This window comes from Pteropus medius, unplaced genomic scaffold (assembly GCF_902729225.1).
Source record: "Pteropus medius unplaced genomic scaffold, Ma_sr-lr_union100, whole genome shotgun sequence".
Classification (NCBI taxonomy): Eukaryota; Metazoa; Chordata; class Mammalia; order Chiroptera; family Pteropodidae; genus Pteropus; species Pteropus medius.
In genome coordinates this window covers 28,742,148-28,760,222 of record NW_024349800.1, presented here as the reverse complement: position 1 = coordinate 28,760,222, position 18,075 = coordinate 28,742,148, and the positions used below count along the sequence as shown (strand labels likewise).

The 18,075-nt window shown below is 35.8% G+C and overlaps 1 protein-coding gene across 8 annotated transcripts in view; it reads left to right on the top strand.

The window, feature by feature from the left end:
• Window positions 1-14,545, top strand: part of CCDC85A (coiled-coil domain containing 85A) — a 172,004-nt gene extending 157,459 nt beyond the window's left edge. For 2 of the 8 annotated variants that reach the window (XM_039887102.1, XM_039887101.1), the window contains exons 4-7: window positions 2,148-2,282; window positions 5,332-5,451; window positions 8,789-8,887; window positions 12,771-14,545. In XM_039887102.1, coding sequence (XP_039743036.1) covers window positions 2,148-2,282; window positions 5,332-5,451; window positions 8,789-8,887; window positions 12,771-12,860 — 444 coding nt within the window. In that variant the 3' untranslated portion in view covers window positions 12,861-14,545. Of the gene's footprint in view, window positions 1-2,147; window positions 2,283-5,331; window positions 5,452-8,788; window positions 8,888-10,722; window positions 10,901-12,770 lie in introns of all 8 variants that reach the window. The other 6 variants (XM_039887107.1, XM_039887106.1, XR_005658221.1 and 3 more) reach the window with 5 other exon arrangements.
• Window positions 14,546-18,075: the final 3,530 nt, after the last annotated feature.

Below are 18,075 nucleotides of genomic sequence, written 5' to 3'. Positions count from 1 at the left end.
GTTGTTTGGAATTGTTCACCCAACTGATGGCCAGAATCTGAGTTTCCCCCATTTCGAGCTCCAGAGTTGCCAGAAACGACTCGAAGCACCAAGTCGCTGGAGACTTAGTATGTTTGATGAGGCTGTCTTCAGAAAATAGCATGATTGACAATTGCAGGGCAAGCAGAGAGCTAAGCATTCATTAGTATATAAATACCATTCAGATACAGTTTACCAGAAGGTCAAAAATGATGGCTGGTCCAGAACACACTTTTCCATGACTGAGATTAAACAACAAAAATGTTTCTGACATGAGTAGAAAGTCAATAATCCGGATTCTGGAAGATTACCTTTTCCTTTCAAATGGTTATATCATCAAGAGTTCATTCTTCCACAAAAACCTGGCCCACGTATATTGCCACTCTTGTGAGATTAATACTACTATATGATCTATAATTAATGTTTTAAAAGAATCTTTTACAAGATCCTGGAAAGCATATTTATTATTTCATATTGTATTTACTTTCTGAAAGTGGTAAAATAGAGTGTACATTGTCTGCATACTAACCAAACGGCTCCTCTTTCCAGCCATCTTCTAAATGACTATACAAAGTGCTTTCCGACATCACAGTTGTGATAATGTACTTTGTTACAATGGAGAGGCACTGGGATTTAATCTCACTATACTTTAAAGAATGACAGTAGGAATTCTTATGTTTTACTCAGTCATTGAATCCGAAAAGCAAAAGATCTGAGAGATGTGTAAGTCCTGGAGAGAGCCTAGTCCTGAAGTTAGAACTCATTTGTAAAGAAATTTCATTACCCCGTAATGATCGTCTCAGAAATAGAACTATGCAGATTGGGCTGGGAGGTAAATTTTATTATAAATTACTGGTTATAATCCTTTTGATGGTGGAAATAAATTAGACACCGACATATGAAATGATTACTGAAAAAGCAGTGTTCAGATCAGTGCTGCTATGATGAAATGATCGTTATGGTCCAAGTGCAACGAATTTTCTGTTACATGTGAAGAATATTTGTGACTTAATAGGTAACTGCTACTGACTGCATAGATTCAGAAAAGAGTTTTGTGAGTAGCAATTGCTGATCATCATGCTCTTCATTTTTACTTAAGACCATGGTACATTTTCTTTATTGTCCAGCCTCCAAAAATTTGAGGGGAGTGAAAATTAGACCAGTACTATTCACAATAAAGCACATACTTCTAGGCATATGGGTCGCTGAGAACTAAAAAATTATGTTCTCAATTTTTGTCTCCAAAATTTAAATACTTAGACACTGATTTTGTGAATATTTTGTGAATTTTTCATATTTTAAAAATTTCTGTTATTCCTTAGGACACAGCATTCTTAGTTAAAGGTCTTGGTGAAAGTGGGCAGGGACAGTGAATTATGTTCAAATAAGTTCATTTTGCTTCTGATTATTTTAATAGAATTGCATAGTTTGGTCATGGAAAAATTGAAATTTAGGGAACTTTTTTGTGTTTTTTTTGTTAAGTTATATGATATCTTTAGTTCTACAGAAATTTGGGAATTAATTTGATAGGAATTTTGACAACTACGTATATGTCCCATTAAAATAGTTATTGTAATGCAATAGTTACCTCTTAATTCATACCTATTTTTTCAATATGCTGAAATTTTGCTGAGAATTTGATGCAGCATCAGTTTTCCTAAGTATTACTGAATATATTGACCCAATTTGTACTTCTTAACAAAAGGACAAAGTGCTCCCAAATGCATTTCAAATAATTTCTGTTAATTCTGAAGTTATACAGTTTTAAATACCAGGAAGATTTATGGTAATTCTCTATTTCTCATAAGTAAAACTCACAAAATAAAGTTGTCTAAATAGCTTAATTTTTTCCCTGTAATTTTAGCATTATCATCTACTACTTTTTTGATAGCTTGAGAATTAGTTATACCTTTGCCAAAATTTTTTTTTTAAAAATCAGTATTAGCTCTAATAGACAGGACTTCAGTTTGTTTTTATTTTAATTTTCTCCCTAGTTACAGGTGCATGCTACAGCTTGCCATTGTGGTCATTGTGGTTCATTTCATTAAGCTTCTTGTTCTATCTGCTTTCTTGAGACTTGGGAAACAGTATTTTTCTGAGTGATTGTACTATATTGTTCCAAATATAAGGCCACCCAGAATAGAAGGCAACCTCCAACTAGAAACAGCTCAAATATGGAGAAAGGCTGGGGGCCCAGAGCCCGGCGGGTCTTGCAGTGGTGGCAAGGGTGCCGAGGAATAGGACGATGCCTGCCCACTCTCCCGGTGAGTGAAGATGAGTCAGCTGCTGCCTTTGCTTGTGCATAACCAGATGGCTTCTGTTGCTGGAGGAAAAGTTACACCGGGGGGTGGAGAGCAAGTCTGTACACGTGAAAGCTGCTGTATGTCTAAGTCTCTGGAGGGGAGTTGGGAGTACAGTCATCTCCTAAACAGTCATCTTCAGTGTTTTTTTCCTGAACCTGAGGGTGAAAGTTGAGTAACCCCAGACGCTGGAGAAGAACAAAGGTACCCTGCACTTTTCATGAAAAGGAGTTTAAAAGGCCAGTGGCCATGAAAATGAATTGTTAAGACACCACCACGTGGCTCTAGACAGTCCCAGAAAAGTATTCCTTGCCCTTTCAAACTGACCGCTGACCCAAGAGCTGGTGGTGTACTTACTCTATGATCATGTGTAGCTTGAGAACAAGCCACCCCAAAGTTTATTAAGATTTCCAATTTTATTAAGATTTTCTTCTTTTTAAATACCTGTCTCCTGAGCCAGCCAAGTTATAATTTAAATGAACTCCAAGAGTGTGTTTAAAATCGTTTGTTATATTGGTATTTCACTCAGTAGCACAGTTTTAAAACTATTTCAGTAAAAACATACTAGTCAACTGAGAGTATGTACTGATTGAACCTAGATAATTCTCTAAATATTGGTCTGATTCTACAGAACACATAGAATTCTAACCTTTTCTTTTATAGTAACTAAATGAGATATGATAGAATGAGGTACTTGATTTTATTGTAACCTAGAAAACTGTCTAGCCGCTGTTGATGTACGACTTTGCCAGGCATTTGGTTACCTTTGTGGCTTCACGGAAACCACATAAAACATAAATCTTGATCATTTTGGCGATTACTAGTCCATGGCTCATAAAGTGAATATGAAGTAAAATTTAAATCCCTAAATGATAAGTTTTCCTCGACAGTGTAATTCCTCTTGTAGCCTTTATTATATTAAGGAAACTCTTTAATAAAAAAAAGTCTGTGGTTTTCTGAACAGATAAGGGTAGAACAGGACTCCCGTTAAGTTTCAACAATGCTAATTTGTCCAGAGAATTTGGTTTAGGGAAGCTACTTATCATTGCTTTTAGAAATTCTCTTAAACCCAAATGTCCTGAAAGACAGCAGCTCCAGGCCCAAGAGAAAAGATGCTAGGATTGATATGCCTACCATTTTGCCAGGTCTGGGAAGGGAACCTTTGAAAGAAAAGGGCTGGGCAGAAAAGGGTTTGATCTTAAGAGAATTGGAAGGCAGGTGGCCCAGGGGGACAGTTAGATCACCAGTTAGGGGAAAGACTGCACCACAGTGCTCGGTCCTACATGAGAGGTTTGAAGTGAACTCTGTGTAACCTGAGAAGCCTTTTCACAGGAGTTCACATGGGTGGTGACAATGGGGAAAGAGGAGAGGAAAGGGCCAGGGCTGTGCAGGGAAGGGGAGCTTCCTCATAACGCCTTCACGTTGGAAACAGTTGCTCTCTACAGAAGAAAAGGGTGTCCAAAATTTGGTGGTGGGTTGGAGGGCAGGTGTGCCCATTAACCATCTTTAAACTTCAAATAGTTTCCCTTTTATTTGTATCAGGTACTATTTATTATGTCTGATTTGCTCTGAATTACAGATACAGGAAAACAGATCTAAATTTTTTTTCCAGAAGAGGTTGGGGCTATTATAATCATTTGTCCTCACCTGCTATTAATTTAATCATTAGTAGCAATGAGGGACAGAAGCTATAGAGGTCACTTAAATGTCATTCTACGGCTGCTTCTCCTTGTTTGCTTGAAGGCGGGGAAGACCTGATTTGTTTCCATAACTCTTTGAACAAGGAAAAGAACATGGCCTCAGTTGCCTTGTGAGGTAGCAGGGATAGCCTTCAAGGACATAAGAAGTAACAGCGACAAGAGAAAGGAGAAAATATTCCAAATTGCATAAATAATAATTTTTGTAAAAATCAATGGGAATTGTCAATTTCTCTAAAAATAGTGTGGTTTGCATAAGACCCGTACCTAAAACTTGCTGCATTTGCCTTATTCTTCCCATCCCTAAAATGCACAACATAGAAGCTCTCCGATACATATTGGAAAATAAATGTCCCAAACCATAGTTGTTTCTTCCTTTTATGAATCCACAGACGATACTCCAGTGTCTCCTCCTCAGGGGATTAGATTCGCAGGATCAAGATAAATGGTGCAGTTATTAATCTATTAGGCACGAAAAAAGTCTGTAGGTTTGTTGTACAGAAATTAAAATCTCTCAGGCCCTCTGAGTGTAATGATCTCCATAAAAACAAGTTTGGAAAACTCCCAGTAGACTGCTTTTTCTAGGAGGGTAGATAACTGCTGCTCTCCTTTCTTGATCCGTTAGTCTTTCTCCAAGCAATCCCTCTAAAAAGTAGTTATTTTTTCCCAGTTCCTGGATAGGTGACTGTGACTCTCAAAGGTCTATTTCATCATTCCAGGTTCTAATTTCTCAGCAATTAAGTCAAAGAATCACTAAACTACAAATATGTAATTTCTGATCTATTTTATATTTTAAAAATGACCACAAAATACTGAATTTGGTTAAATCTCTTTGGAATATGGTCCTCTCTATCTCTTCCCCCCCCAAAGAAGTGTTTTATATGACAGTTTCGCCAGTGCAAGAATGCGCTGTGTCTGCATTTTCTGAGACATATGGATTTTGGCATTTGTCTTGCTGAATGAGCATGTTTAACTCAGCTCTGGAGTAACTCACAAATTCTCTACTCATGAATATCTAAGTTTCAAAAATCATTCTTGAAATGTTCTTAATTGCCATTCCTTAGGGAGCATTGTTCTCTTTGGTAAATCAGAAGTGCTATCTAGACATGCACAGAGATGACTCTTTTCTAACTTTTCTTGCTGGTCAAGCAGCAGGTGTATTCCAATTAACAGGTTGATAGTATCATAGGACAGTCTTGAAAAAGTTTGACAAAATGGCTAATTCTCATTTGGCGGTGAAAGTGAATATTGAATGACAACTATGCAGTTATAAACGACTTTTGTTTTAATAACAAAGTTGTTGATTTTCTACTAAGGGTTCTTTTAGGTTGTCATCAGGGGCTGATGGGAATAACAGTTCACCCAGCTCTCCAGCTAGCTTCAGTGGACACACCACACCTTCTCAGCAGCCTGAACCCGTGGTACATTCTCTTAAGGTAACCAACCGTGTACGACCATTTATCCAGAAATTCAGTTGTGTTGTGATTTGTTTGCTGTAGTCTGGTAGTCCTCAGTCTTGTTTTAACCATAGCTACTTTATTTTTTGACCCCTGATGGTGTAACTTATCTTAATTTTTAAAGTTTAATTTTAATTTTCTAAACAATGGGTTTGAGTACTTATGGTTGAATCTCTAGTGTTATCATTTTGTTTTGAGTACTGTGATTCATTATCTGCATTGAAATTGAAGTCTGATGTGCATGTATATTCATATGTGTAAAATATTGTAGGTATTTTATGTGCAATGTTGGTAGCATGGATGTCTTCAAATACAGGGAATTAATAGTTGGCCAAAGTAAGGAAGGATACCACATTTTTCTTGCTTTAGGCATTTGAAGTATACATTGTACAGCTTAACTAAAAGAAATTATTGAAATAAAGACCTACTCTGTCCTCCACTAAATTGAAATTAGGTAATTCAAACTCTCCAGTTAATGCTCCTTTATAGAGTATTAGAAAATAGAGATATGGTCTTGTTCATAAAGCTATTTTATTTTTGGCTTTTACTTCAGATTCTGCAATGACTTCGAAAAAAGACTTGGCTGAATTTTATCATTTAATTTTTTTTAAGTAAAATTAATAAGTACCGTAATCACCTTAAAACTGAGACAGTTCACTGAGGTTTTATCAGTTTCCAAGTATGAAACGTGTCCTTCATATTATCTATACTTCCCAACATGTAGCCTTGATGAAACTTTGAGCCAAAAAGTATGCAGAGTGCTTCAGTCTTGCACTTGCTGCATGAGTTTCACAACTTTTCTAAAATTGTTTTGGTTTCAGAATGATTTATCAACAGCCTGAGAGGCATTCTTTTGGAGTGGGCTTTTAAGCAAATTTAAGCAAATAAGTAGATGAGGACTTCAAAATATTGGATTTGGGGATGACTTTGTTTTAGTACAAGATTTAGCTCTCTCATTATATTTTGTTGTAACTTAGATAAAATGAGTTCGCTTCTTTTAAGCATAAACTGTTTGGTGAAGGAAGGTAGCAGGACCCTGCTGGCAGCCAGTGTCAGTGTACTTGGCATTTCTTGGTTGGGATAACTCACAAAGTGAGCAACTGAGAGGAATTCGTGGAAAGGCAGAGCAGAATGGGGGTGTTGCCCCCCAACTGGTGGGTGTTGGTTTATCCACTGATGAACATCTTGCTCTCTGCAAGAGCATTTGAATGCTGCTTTTAACATTAACACCATGTTAAATGTGCTGTTATGTTAGCATAAACTGGGCCCTAGCTATCTGAAAGGCATTTTAAAATGAAAACCAAGAGAGTGGCTTCAATCCTGTACTATTAGTGTCTGCACATATTCCCACAGAAACACCTTGCCCTACTTTTCAAACTGAAAGCTTGATTCGGCCTATTGCCTTATTAAATGACAAGTGCAGTTTGATTGAGATGTATAGCATAGTGGGTCACATTGCAATCTGGCCCAAATGTCTCAATGCAGCTGTGTTAGTATGGCCTGGAAGGGAAGGGAGGGCAAGGAAGAGCTCTTCAATTATCTCTGAATTCATTCTCTAATTTTCAAATAAAATTTATCTCGAGAGGAAGATATTATGTTAGAACACACAAGTATCCTCACTTGGCAGATGGGTAATACTGAGCAACCAAAGGATCTTTATTGGATAAATGGAGGCTCTTGAATACAGAATGTGTTTGCTTCCATGAGTTAACTGTGTCTGAAACAGAATATGTGCGAACATAGCCTATGGGAAATTCATCTTAATAGCTCAATGTAAAAAAAGAAATGTAGCCACTCAACATGTTTTGTTTTTAAAACTCACTGATCTAGAGCTGATTTATGTCATAAGATTTTTCTATTATGAAAGGAATAATTAGAACAATGGCTCAGTTTCTCATCTTCTGATAGATTTCAAAGGAATCTCTAGGATTTAATTAAACTCTGTGGTCATGGTTGGGGGAAGTGTTATAAATCAATGTGAAAAATTAGCTCACTTATAATAATACTACATTTTTCTTGCTTTAAAATTCATGATATCTATTAATTGTAGCTTCATTTCATTTAGTAGAAATTAACTGATTTGAAGTACACTTCTCTGAGGTGCATTATAAATCAAATTTGCAGTTAAATGAGCTTGTTCCAAGAGTCCTTTAAGTTATGAATATTCACTGAGCATAGTCAACGATTTCCTCTATAAAAAAATGTGAACTGAGTTTAATTTGAATAACAGGGTGAGGGTTTCATTCACTGCTGTCATAGCCACATTACAGTAGTATATACATAGTAACAATGGCTAGAAGTTTTGAGTTAAGCAGAGATTAGTTTGTGAATCAGAGTATTTATTACAGATTGAACTCTAATAAATATCCATGTAGTCTCATTATCTATATGAACTTGACACGAAGGTCCCACTTCATGCTTAAGTCATTTATTTTGGCTCAGCTGTTCACTGGTGCCAATTCTCAGGTGACAAGGAGTTTAGCAATGTCACAATTCAGGGTAGATTCTACAGGAGCTTTTAGGAAAAGCATATATATTTTTTATGCTACATTAATGCTTTGGTTTATAAGCTGATATAGAGAAAAATAACAAACAACACTCAAAGCCAAAGTATTGACATGAAACCTTTACATTTTTAAAGGAATATTATTTTCAGTCTATTTAGTGGTAATTTAGAGAATGGAATCTAAAAATTGTTTAAAAGCATCTCATCCCCACTCTGCTCTAATATTTTTACTATAAGGAGTCTGTATTTCTCATTGCTACTATCAAAGAGCTGTCTCCATATTCCTTTCCTAGCCACTGAGACTGTCCAAGCAAGAACCGTGAGGTCAGTAATGTTAACAAAAGTTCTTATGTACATATGCCTGGGTTCTGATCAGTTTCACCTGTCACTATCATCTATTTTAGTCATCTTTTCTATAGGCCATGTCTACATATCATTTGGACTGTTTGGACTCAATTATACTGCTCATCTTTAAAATGGAGCAAGAATTACTGACAGTCTCCAAATTCTTGACACAGGTTATCTTAATAACTCAGTTAACTAAATACAGCTAATTAACGAATTCAACTGACTTAGTGATGCAATAGATTGCTTTTACTGGCCATTTGAAAATCAAGTGGAATTGATTCCAGCTAGGTTTTAGAACAATCAACTATTTTAAAAGAATTTGCCATATACATATCCATTCTGATATGCAGACATGGAGAAAACTAGAGGTTTTACTAAGCAGAGGTCCTTGATGGTTTTACTCAAAACTAACAAGTTTTTTTTTTCCATGTGAAATTTGCTTTTCTTTTTCAACAAATCCAGGTCTTGGATGTTCAGGAAACTATAGATCGTCAGCAGGGTAAAGAGTATGAACATGACCTTAGTGAGACAGAAAAAGCTATAGTCAGAGAAATGTGCAATGTAAGTTTAATGTGCTTTGTTGTGTGTTCTGTGTTGAAAGCCTCATCGTAGCTTAGTTATTGCTTTATGAATACCTACTTTTTAAAATGCTGGTCAAATGCCTTTCTATATTTGAAAATAAAACCAGTTCCTCTTGTTCTTATCTTTAATACATTTTGTTGCATTTTATTAAGACAATAACCATGTTATAAAATATTCAGGTAAGGAATATTTAGACAATTTTGTATTTCAGAATGAATTATGAAAGTTTCTAAGTAATTGTCTAAAATGTTATTAGTTTTGATAAAATAAATAGGTTTCTTTTTTTTTTTTTTAAGACGTTCCTTAAAGATCAGTGTTTAAAAACCTGCAATAAAGAAAACAGACTTCAGATTTATTTTTAACTGTACTTGGGGAAAAAAATCATCTTGATAAGTAATATATGCTTGCTTATTCATGCATCTGTGTGCTTCATATCATGCAAAGTAGTATCTTTACCTTTCATTGGTTGACATTGCTCAGAAAATAGTAAGAGTAGATAGATATGAACTTAGAAACACAAAAATCTATGAAGTCAGAAATGCAGTAAAAAATTTGACGTTATTTTCACGATGCATATTCTATGTAATCATTAATGTGGCTTCGATTTTATTAATCCCTGGCTAAATTTTAATTTTTTGGGCAAGATGCATGGATGTATCATTTAATCAAGAATATAATGGTGAAGCTTATTAAAAAGCTAAATAGAATATTGTAGAACACATTCGTTAAAAGCAAAAAAGCATGGCAGATCATATTAAGCACTGGTTTTAATTGGCTTTGTGTTTTATTTTTATTCTCATATTCTTTGTGCATTAAGATATCAAAATTGCTTAGACATGCCCTTAAGCTTTAGGCTACTAGGACCAGATATTCTCAGACACTTACTATCTAACATTTACTAGTTTCCAGGAAGACTTCAAAGAGGTTGATACATCTTGTGGACATTTTATATTTGCTGGGAAAAGAGTTTTAGTCTCCTGCTTGCTTGTGTTGTGGCTGTTTTTCTTTTGCAACCCTTTCCAAGTTATTTTTTCTTTCCTGCGTATGTTTTTGTCTGTTTTCAAAAGGTTGTTTTAGAGGGCATAAGTTCCTAAATGAATAACTGTTCATTTTCTATAGCTTTTCAGCCTGTCCTTAAGGTTTTCAATTTGAATATTTCCCTCAGATCAACTTAAAAATTTGAGCCACACACCTAGGAATGCCTGTTACTTCTCATTTGTTGACAAGGGAGAAAGTTCGGTATTAGAAGGGGCCATAGAGGTCATCTCCCAGCAGTTCTCCAAAGAGTACTTATAATCAGATGTCTGAGTTTTACCCCAGATCATGAGTGCTGTGTTTGAAGAAACTATCATCCAGAAATTAATTAAGTTACTTGTTCAAATTGTTTTCTAATAAACAGCATAGTTAGCAATATGCTTGATCTCCTAAGGACTAGCTCTCTTCACTTTCTCAAGTGTGGTAAATCTGAGGACTTCCATTGCTTTACATTCTTGAGGAAAGAAAACAGATCTTACAGAGGAGACCTTCTCCATTATGTTTAACCCTAGATTTCTATAAACAAATGCCAGGATTGTTTCTTGCCTTTTTAGATGAAAGATTTCTAGACATAGAATATTTGTTTCTTAATCACGGAAGAGAAATACTAATGGATTGGATCTTGATCTTTGTTTTCCTGTATTTCCAAAAGGCCACATGGACTGGAATTGTTTTTCCCTGTATATTTTCATGAAACCAAAAGCTTGTCTACCTTTAAAAGTTCTCTAGGACCCCTTTTTCTAATTGTCCACTTTTGTCTTTGATCCCCAAAATTTAAGAAAAAAATACAAGCCAGCCCAAGTCTGATACTTAGCACTCTTAAAATGTTTGGAAACTACAAGCCAAGAGAAAAATGTTGATCTAAAATATTTTTGTCACCATCATAAATTTTACAAACACTGAAAACATAATGAATACTGGAGAATAAAGACAAATATTTTCAAGACATTTTCATAGGTAAGTAATTTCTTAGAAACTAGCTAAGATTGTGAAATCTATTAGAGGCACTATGTGCTTTTAAAATAATGTCACAGAAATATAAAGCTTTCTTATAATGTGACATCAGTTATAAGACTCAGAACTTAACAGAAGTTTTGCCTCAGTTTCTGGTATTAATCCTAAAGATAAGTGTTCACATCTATACAATGAAAAGACCATTATTCATAGCATCATCATGTTGATTAGTAAGCATGACGTGCTTTCTCTTCCCAAACTGCCACAGAAATAATTATACTGCCCTCTAAGAAACAGTAAATCTTTTTGTAGTAATGGTTATATCTTAGGTTTGTCTGTCTGACTCTTATAAATTCCCTGAGAACAGTTGAAATACTTGACTAGTCATCTGGGCCACAATCACAACCACCTGCTCTGCTCTTTTTTCCCCACTGCTCTGTGCCCACCTGAGCATTGTTACCTTATTTCAGAGTTCAACCTTCTGAGTTTCCTTTCACCACATAGTATTTTCAGGTGTAAGGCCCACTGCCACCTCTGAGTACTTTTGAGCTGATCCCATGAGGTCTCTGAGACTATCCTCTGCTTCTAAACCAGAAATTTAAAGCATTCTGCGTAGATGTAACTGTATACACAATTTAAGGGCTAGAAAGGGAAAGTCCCTCGCAACCCTTGGCTTCCTGATTCGGTGTTTGTACCTCTTCACAGTTCAGTTTATCAAAAAATGACTCTCTTGAGCCAGTCAGTGCTATGTTATTCCTTTCCAGAGTTAAGGACCATTAAGTACAGTTCCCTTCAACCATGATAGGTAGTAGTGTCTGCTAAAACAGAGAGACTAATAGTTATATTGACTTACAAATGAAGGTAGGGAGAACTGATATTCTTATTGGGTTCCCAGGGAGTATCTACTCTCTTTCAAGGAAAAAAAATAAGAAACAGTCTATGAATAATTAATGAACCAACTGGTTTTGCGTTCATGTTAGAGCCATGTAAATTTTTGTGGAATTAATCTGAACATAACCCTTATAGTGAAACACTGTAGGAAGTTTATGATGTACTGTGTGTGTGCACATGCAGGTGTGCTTTTCAATGTTGGTATATCATTGAATTCAGTTTTACTTTATACTTACATTATTCTTAATCTCACCTTTGCTGTTGTCCCTCTAATCTGGCCCAATTTTTAATGCATTATAATTGTACCTATTTCAGTGATTCTTAAATTCTTATCTAATTCCTGAATTTAGATGTTTTCTATTTTGGTAATCTGAGGTCATACTGTTTGGTAGCTACAACTTATGACTTAGGCCCCTACTCTGAAGGGGAAAACCAGGGAAATTTACTAGTGGCCCTAAAGTATCAGCTTGGGACTTAAACAGCTCAAGATCAAAGCCTATTCTCTTAGTGGATTAAACACTTTGATATCCCTTGTTGTAGATGTATAATATAGGAACCAGGCTGATTTAGAGGTTCTTAATTCTGGCTACCTATCAGAATTACATTGGGAGCTTTTTAAGAATACAGGTATCTGTGTCTCACCTCCACCAGTGCAGTCAATCTGACAGTGGGAATTACTGTTTAAGAGTTCTCCAAGGGTATAGTGTTCAGCTAGAGTTAGTTGACTGTCACTCATATAACCAGGCTAAGTTGGCATATCATTACTTTTGGCCCTGATTGCTAACAAAGCCTAGTAATCCCATCTTCTGAGCAGTTCCTGTGATTTAGAAGCTTGTATTTTATTTTGTGCTTGAGCTCATTCATGTGGCTATTTTGTCTCGTCTTTACATTCCTCTTTGCCCCTCATAGATTTCCTCTTTACAAAACATCTCTTTGTGGAAGAGGACAATTAAGATGCCTTTCTTCTTTTTTTTTTTTTAAGGTTGTGTGGCGGAAACTTGGAGATGCTGCAGGTTCGTGTCCTGGAATTAGGCAGCATTTGTCTGGGAACCAGTACAAAGGACCAATGTGAGAAATACACTTTCAAACATGAGATCACCACTGCCAGAGAGATACAAGAGTGGATTCCCACAAACCTGAACTCATGGAGTGATTGTACATTGCACATATTTTCCCTCTAAAACTTTTAGTATAACTAAAGCTGTATTTTATGTCTCTCGCTTTGATGTTCACAACCCTCAATTTCAAACAAGGTAGCTTTGAAAATCATTTTGGTAGCAATATTTTCATTAGAACTAAAATGTTTTGACTCCTCAGATCTAAGATTATAATTAGGAAACATGCATGATTTGAAGAGCCCAGTAGAGCCTCAGTGGTTTTGATGGTTGGCTCATTACATTTAATGGGGGGGGAGTTTTCTACCATGTTGTACTGAAGAAGGGATGTCTTCCAGCTTCCCAAGTTTGAGAGTTGAGAACCTATTTCGTATATTTTAGTCAACAAAATACTATTTCCTGATTCATAATTTGGATACAAGATAATAAGATTAAGTTTCTGGGATTTTGTTTTGACTTTTGAGGTGCTAAAATACCACAGAAATTCTCCTTACCAGCTGGTAGCATCATTATGTAGAGTGTTTACCAGGGAGTACTGTTTATTTCAAATGATCAAAATATATCTTTTAATCTTGATGTACTACTGTTCATGAAGACACATTGTGGGGACATATCAACCTCCATCTTCATTCAGTGTATCCATTGATGTTAATATTAACTTCAATTAAAGAACAAGCGAACAATTTTTCTAAGTGTTTTTGGCAGTGAGATGTCAATTTCTACAATTTAGTTTCTAGACATGCTGTTATATTTAATAAACTTCATGTGAACTTTAAAATACTGCACTGCATTTATGAAAAAGGCTTTGTCTACAGCAGCTATCTAATGCTTTATGAAACTGACGCATGTCATTCATTATTAAGGCTAAAAGCTTTGTTCAGATTGCTTGAGGTTTGAAAAAGAGGTGTGCTAGCTTTGCTTAGTTTCTTATTTTTGGTATATATATATAATATTAGACTGTGTGTACTGGAAATGCTATGATAGGTATTTGTGTTTATTCAAATGCAATGATAGTTTCTTGTATGAATGTGCAAGAGGCTTGTGACAGAATGCTAAATTTTTACTGTAGTTTAAAATTATAAAAGTAGGAATGCAACAATTTCCAGTTTTCTTCTAAATTACTCAGATTTGATTCATTGCAGTTACTCTGTTGTTTTTAAATGGCTCATTACACAATGTATTAATTGCCATTTGTGAAGGAATTTTATTATACTTCTTAAAAGGTTACTGTGATGAAAAGTCAGCCCTTTGCTTTCTAAAAATATTTATGAGTTAATTTACTAAAGAATAATCTCTCTAATTATCGTAATTGGGTTACCATTTAAGTCTTTCTTTTAAAATGTTATATTTTTAAAACACTACTACTCTGTAAAAGAATATTGCTTGCTGTATTTATACCTTCTCTTTTAGAAAAGCTTTCATCCTTAAATTGTTGTATTCCTACACTCTGAAGACATTTAAAGTAAGTTTTTGTGCCTGCAGTAGAGCCTGCAGCAGCTAATACAAGAAATACTGGTCTTTTGACAAAATACTTGTGTAAATTTTGATACTGTATTAAAACTATTTTTTTAAAGTTCTGCATAAAATTAAGTATCAAGTATATGTGTTCATCTTAGCAATGGTAATAAATTATTTAATCTCATAGTGTTTCCTCATGTTTTTCCTAACTCGAGTAGATTTCTAATAGTCACCATTATAATGTTTTTAAATATGCTTATAAGGGATTTAATATTCAGAGATTCAGTGCACACCATTCTATTATAATGTAGTGAAAATTTTGGAATGATATTTTACAATATTTTAAAGTTTAATTTTGATTGGTATGAATTAAAAGAACAAATGAAGATTTTATGACAAACTAAATTCAAGTATTTAAAAATCATCAAAAGGAAATTTACTGGAGGGGAAATACTAAAGTAATGAAAAACAGCCTCTGTGTTGAGGAATATTATGTTAATGGGAGAATATATAATATACACATATAACCAGGACAAATCAGAGATCACACATAATTGTTGGAAATCACTAGTAAGATCGTGGAATAAGGCTTCCTCCCCTTAGCATTAGCCCCAACATTGAATGGCATAGGTGGACAGCCCAGACCTGAATCTTGACATTGCCGACTATGTTTATCAATAAAAATGAGTGGCACTGTTCTCTTAGAGCAGTTTGTAATCTCATTTTTCCTAGAACAAAGTTTAATTTACATATCTTGACATATTATTTTTTCCAGCTTTGAAGCTGATAGACATCAAAATCTAAGCTTTTAAAATGAATGTCTATTTAAAGTTTCTAGTACATACTCAAGACACTGGCAGAACATTTAGATCATATGTGACATCAAGTAAAATGCTGACTGGGCATTTTTGGGGTGACTGTGCCTTAGTTCGATGAACTTTTAATGAATGCCTACCACTACCATATGAGTGAACAGCTTTGGTACCTGACTCATGGTGCTGAGTGCTGTCAAGAAAAACATGGAAAGGTAGCTATCTTGGATGCCAGTGGGAACTTCCTTTATCCTTGGGATCTAGATAAGATTGCCTCAAACTTCCATTTTCATGATCAAGTGTCTCAATGACTTGTACCAACTTCTGAGTTTTTACTCTGTGGTAAGCTTCCTGTTTCTTCATCCCTACTTCATCTCAAAGGCAACTGATTCTCCACTAGGAATCTTGTCATCCATTCCTGGAAAGGATCTGCCTACCTTAGGGTGGCTTATCAAGGCAGATTTCGAACAAGCTCAAGGCACCTCTATGAAGAATTCATATACTGACTTCTAAAAGATAAAGGTTCATGCCAGACATCAGCATCACAGAGGAGTGAGAAGACCACTTTCTTTCTCCCCTTAAATTTACATGTAGACAACTATAACTCAACAAAGGATCCCCTGCTCAACACAAACACACCTGAATAATCACAAATTGGAACATCTGAAGGTGGGCAGATTGAAATGAGTACGGGAGGCAGGCTGGGGACGGGAAGGTAAGGACAGGGATGGCTGCCGCAGATGCAGTTCGGTGCTCACTGAGGCTCCATTGAGTGCAGTAGTCAGGTGGAAGAGTCAGGCTACAGCCCTCACACTATGGCCTGGATTGTAAGATAGGCAGAAGTAGTAGTCCCCGAGGAAAAGCATCTTCCGCCCCTCTCCCCATAGCAGCAGACCCTGGTAGAGGTGGCTGGGAAGCTGAAAACAACACAGCACTACCAACTGTCATTACTGGACATGTGCTAGAGCTGTGGATTGTGAACTTGCCTCTCTAGCTCCATCCATCTCAGTAAAGAAAGCTGACAACCCCTGGGCATTGAGAGGTTCCAAAAGCCATTGCTGGAAAGTGGGGAGAGCTGCAAAATTGCAACTTGCCTCCCTTGCCCCATTCAAACTTACAGAGATAGAGAAAACTGAGATGCCTTATATACTGTACAGTGGGGCTACGAAATAGTGAACTTGCCCCCTTCCCTGCTCCACTCATCCTGGCATAGCCTAGTAGTGGTGATGGGGACACCTCCAAAAATAGAGCAAGGCCAGGGACCATCAGTAAAAAAAAGATAGTGCTGGGTGCTTGCAAAACTGGTTTTCTGCCACTTACAACATGCCGCACCAGTGATACTGCCCTGTAACTGAGGCGAACCAGTAACTGCTGGGATACTCCCCACCCCAATGGGCATGCAGCATTTTCCTTAACCAAAGGAGTGCTACTCCACTGCATTCTCAGAGGCACATTTACTGCACATAAAAGAGAGCAAAAACTTCTCTATCACAATCTACTGGAAAACAAAAGTGTATCCTGCCTATGAACCTGCTGAACTGTTGACAGCAAAACAGTATATAAACAAGAGCTCACTACCGCAAATGTGCAGGCACAAAAACAATCCATCAAATACCACGAACTAACAAGGTAATATGAGAACACAGAAGGAAAATGAAGTTTCCAGAAAGCGAACTCAAAGTCGTGGAAGACCGTGACTTTAAAGACAAGAGTATTTAATACTGCAATTATGAAGACGCTCAATGAGATACAAGAGAATTCAGAAAAGAAGTTTAATGAAGCTCAAGAAGAAAATTAATGAACAAAGGAGTACTTTACCAAAGAGACTGAAACTATAAAAAAGAACCAAACAAATTCTGGAGCTGAAGAACTCAGTAAATGAGATGAGGAATGTGTTAGCATTGGAAACAGAGCTGACCAGATGGGAGAGAATGAATAAGCTTGAAGATAGAAACCTAGAAATGACTAAAGGGAAAAAAATTAAAGAGTTTTTTAAAAAAGAAAAATACTTAATGAGTAATATTTGACTCCATTAGAAAGTGCAACATAAGCCTACTGGTGTACCAGATGGAGAAGAGTAGGAAAAGGGAGCAGAGAGCCTACTCAAAGAAGTAGTTGATGAGAACTTCCCAAGCCTATGAAAAGAAGTGGTCTTTAGAATAGAGGAAGCTAACAGAACACCTAATAGTATCAATATTAAAAGACCTTATGTAAGACGCATTTTATTCAAACTGTCAAAAATTAATGACAAAGAATTCTCAAGGCCACCAGGAAAAAAGAGACTGTAACCTACAAAGGAAACCCCATTAGATTGTAATCAGATTTTTCAGTAGAAACATTAAAAGCCAGGAGAGAGTAGAAAAAATATTCAATATATTGAAAGAGATGAACCAAGGATCATATATCCAGCAAAGTTTCCCTTTAGATATGGTAGAGAATGAAAGGCTTTTCCAGAGAAACAAAATAATTTACTGCTATGAGATCTGCATTAGAAGAAATGTTGAAAGCAGCATCTACTGGAAAAAAAGATAAAAGTAGACAAAACTTTGAGTAAGATGACTAATAGAGCAGGAAATTGCAGCTCTATTTCAGAACAGGATATTAAACAAATATAAAGATTAAAGATAAAAAAAGTAAGCATTAAAAATAAATATACTACAATTGGGTAATGAATGCATAACATAAAAAGATAATTTGTGAGAAAAATCATAAAAGGGGAAAAGGACTGAACATGTACAGTTAAATAAAGAGTAATCAGAAGAAAAAGGGTGATTGTATGTATGAGCTATTCTACACAAGCCTAATGGTAACCACAGAACAAAAATCCAGAGCTGAGACAGAAAACATAAAAGAAGAAATGGAAAAAAAAATTATAGAAAACTGCCAAACTAAAATAGCAAAC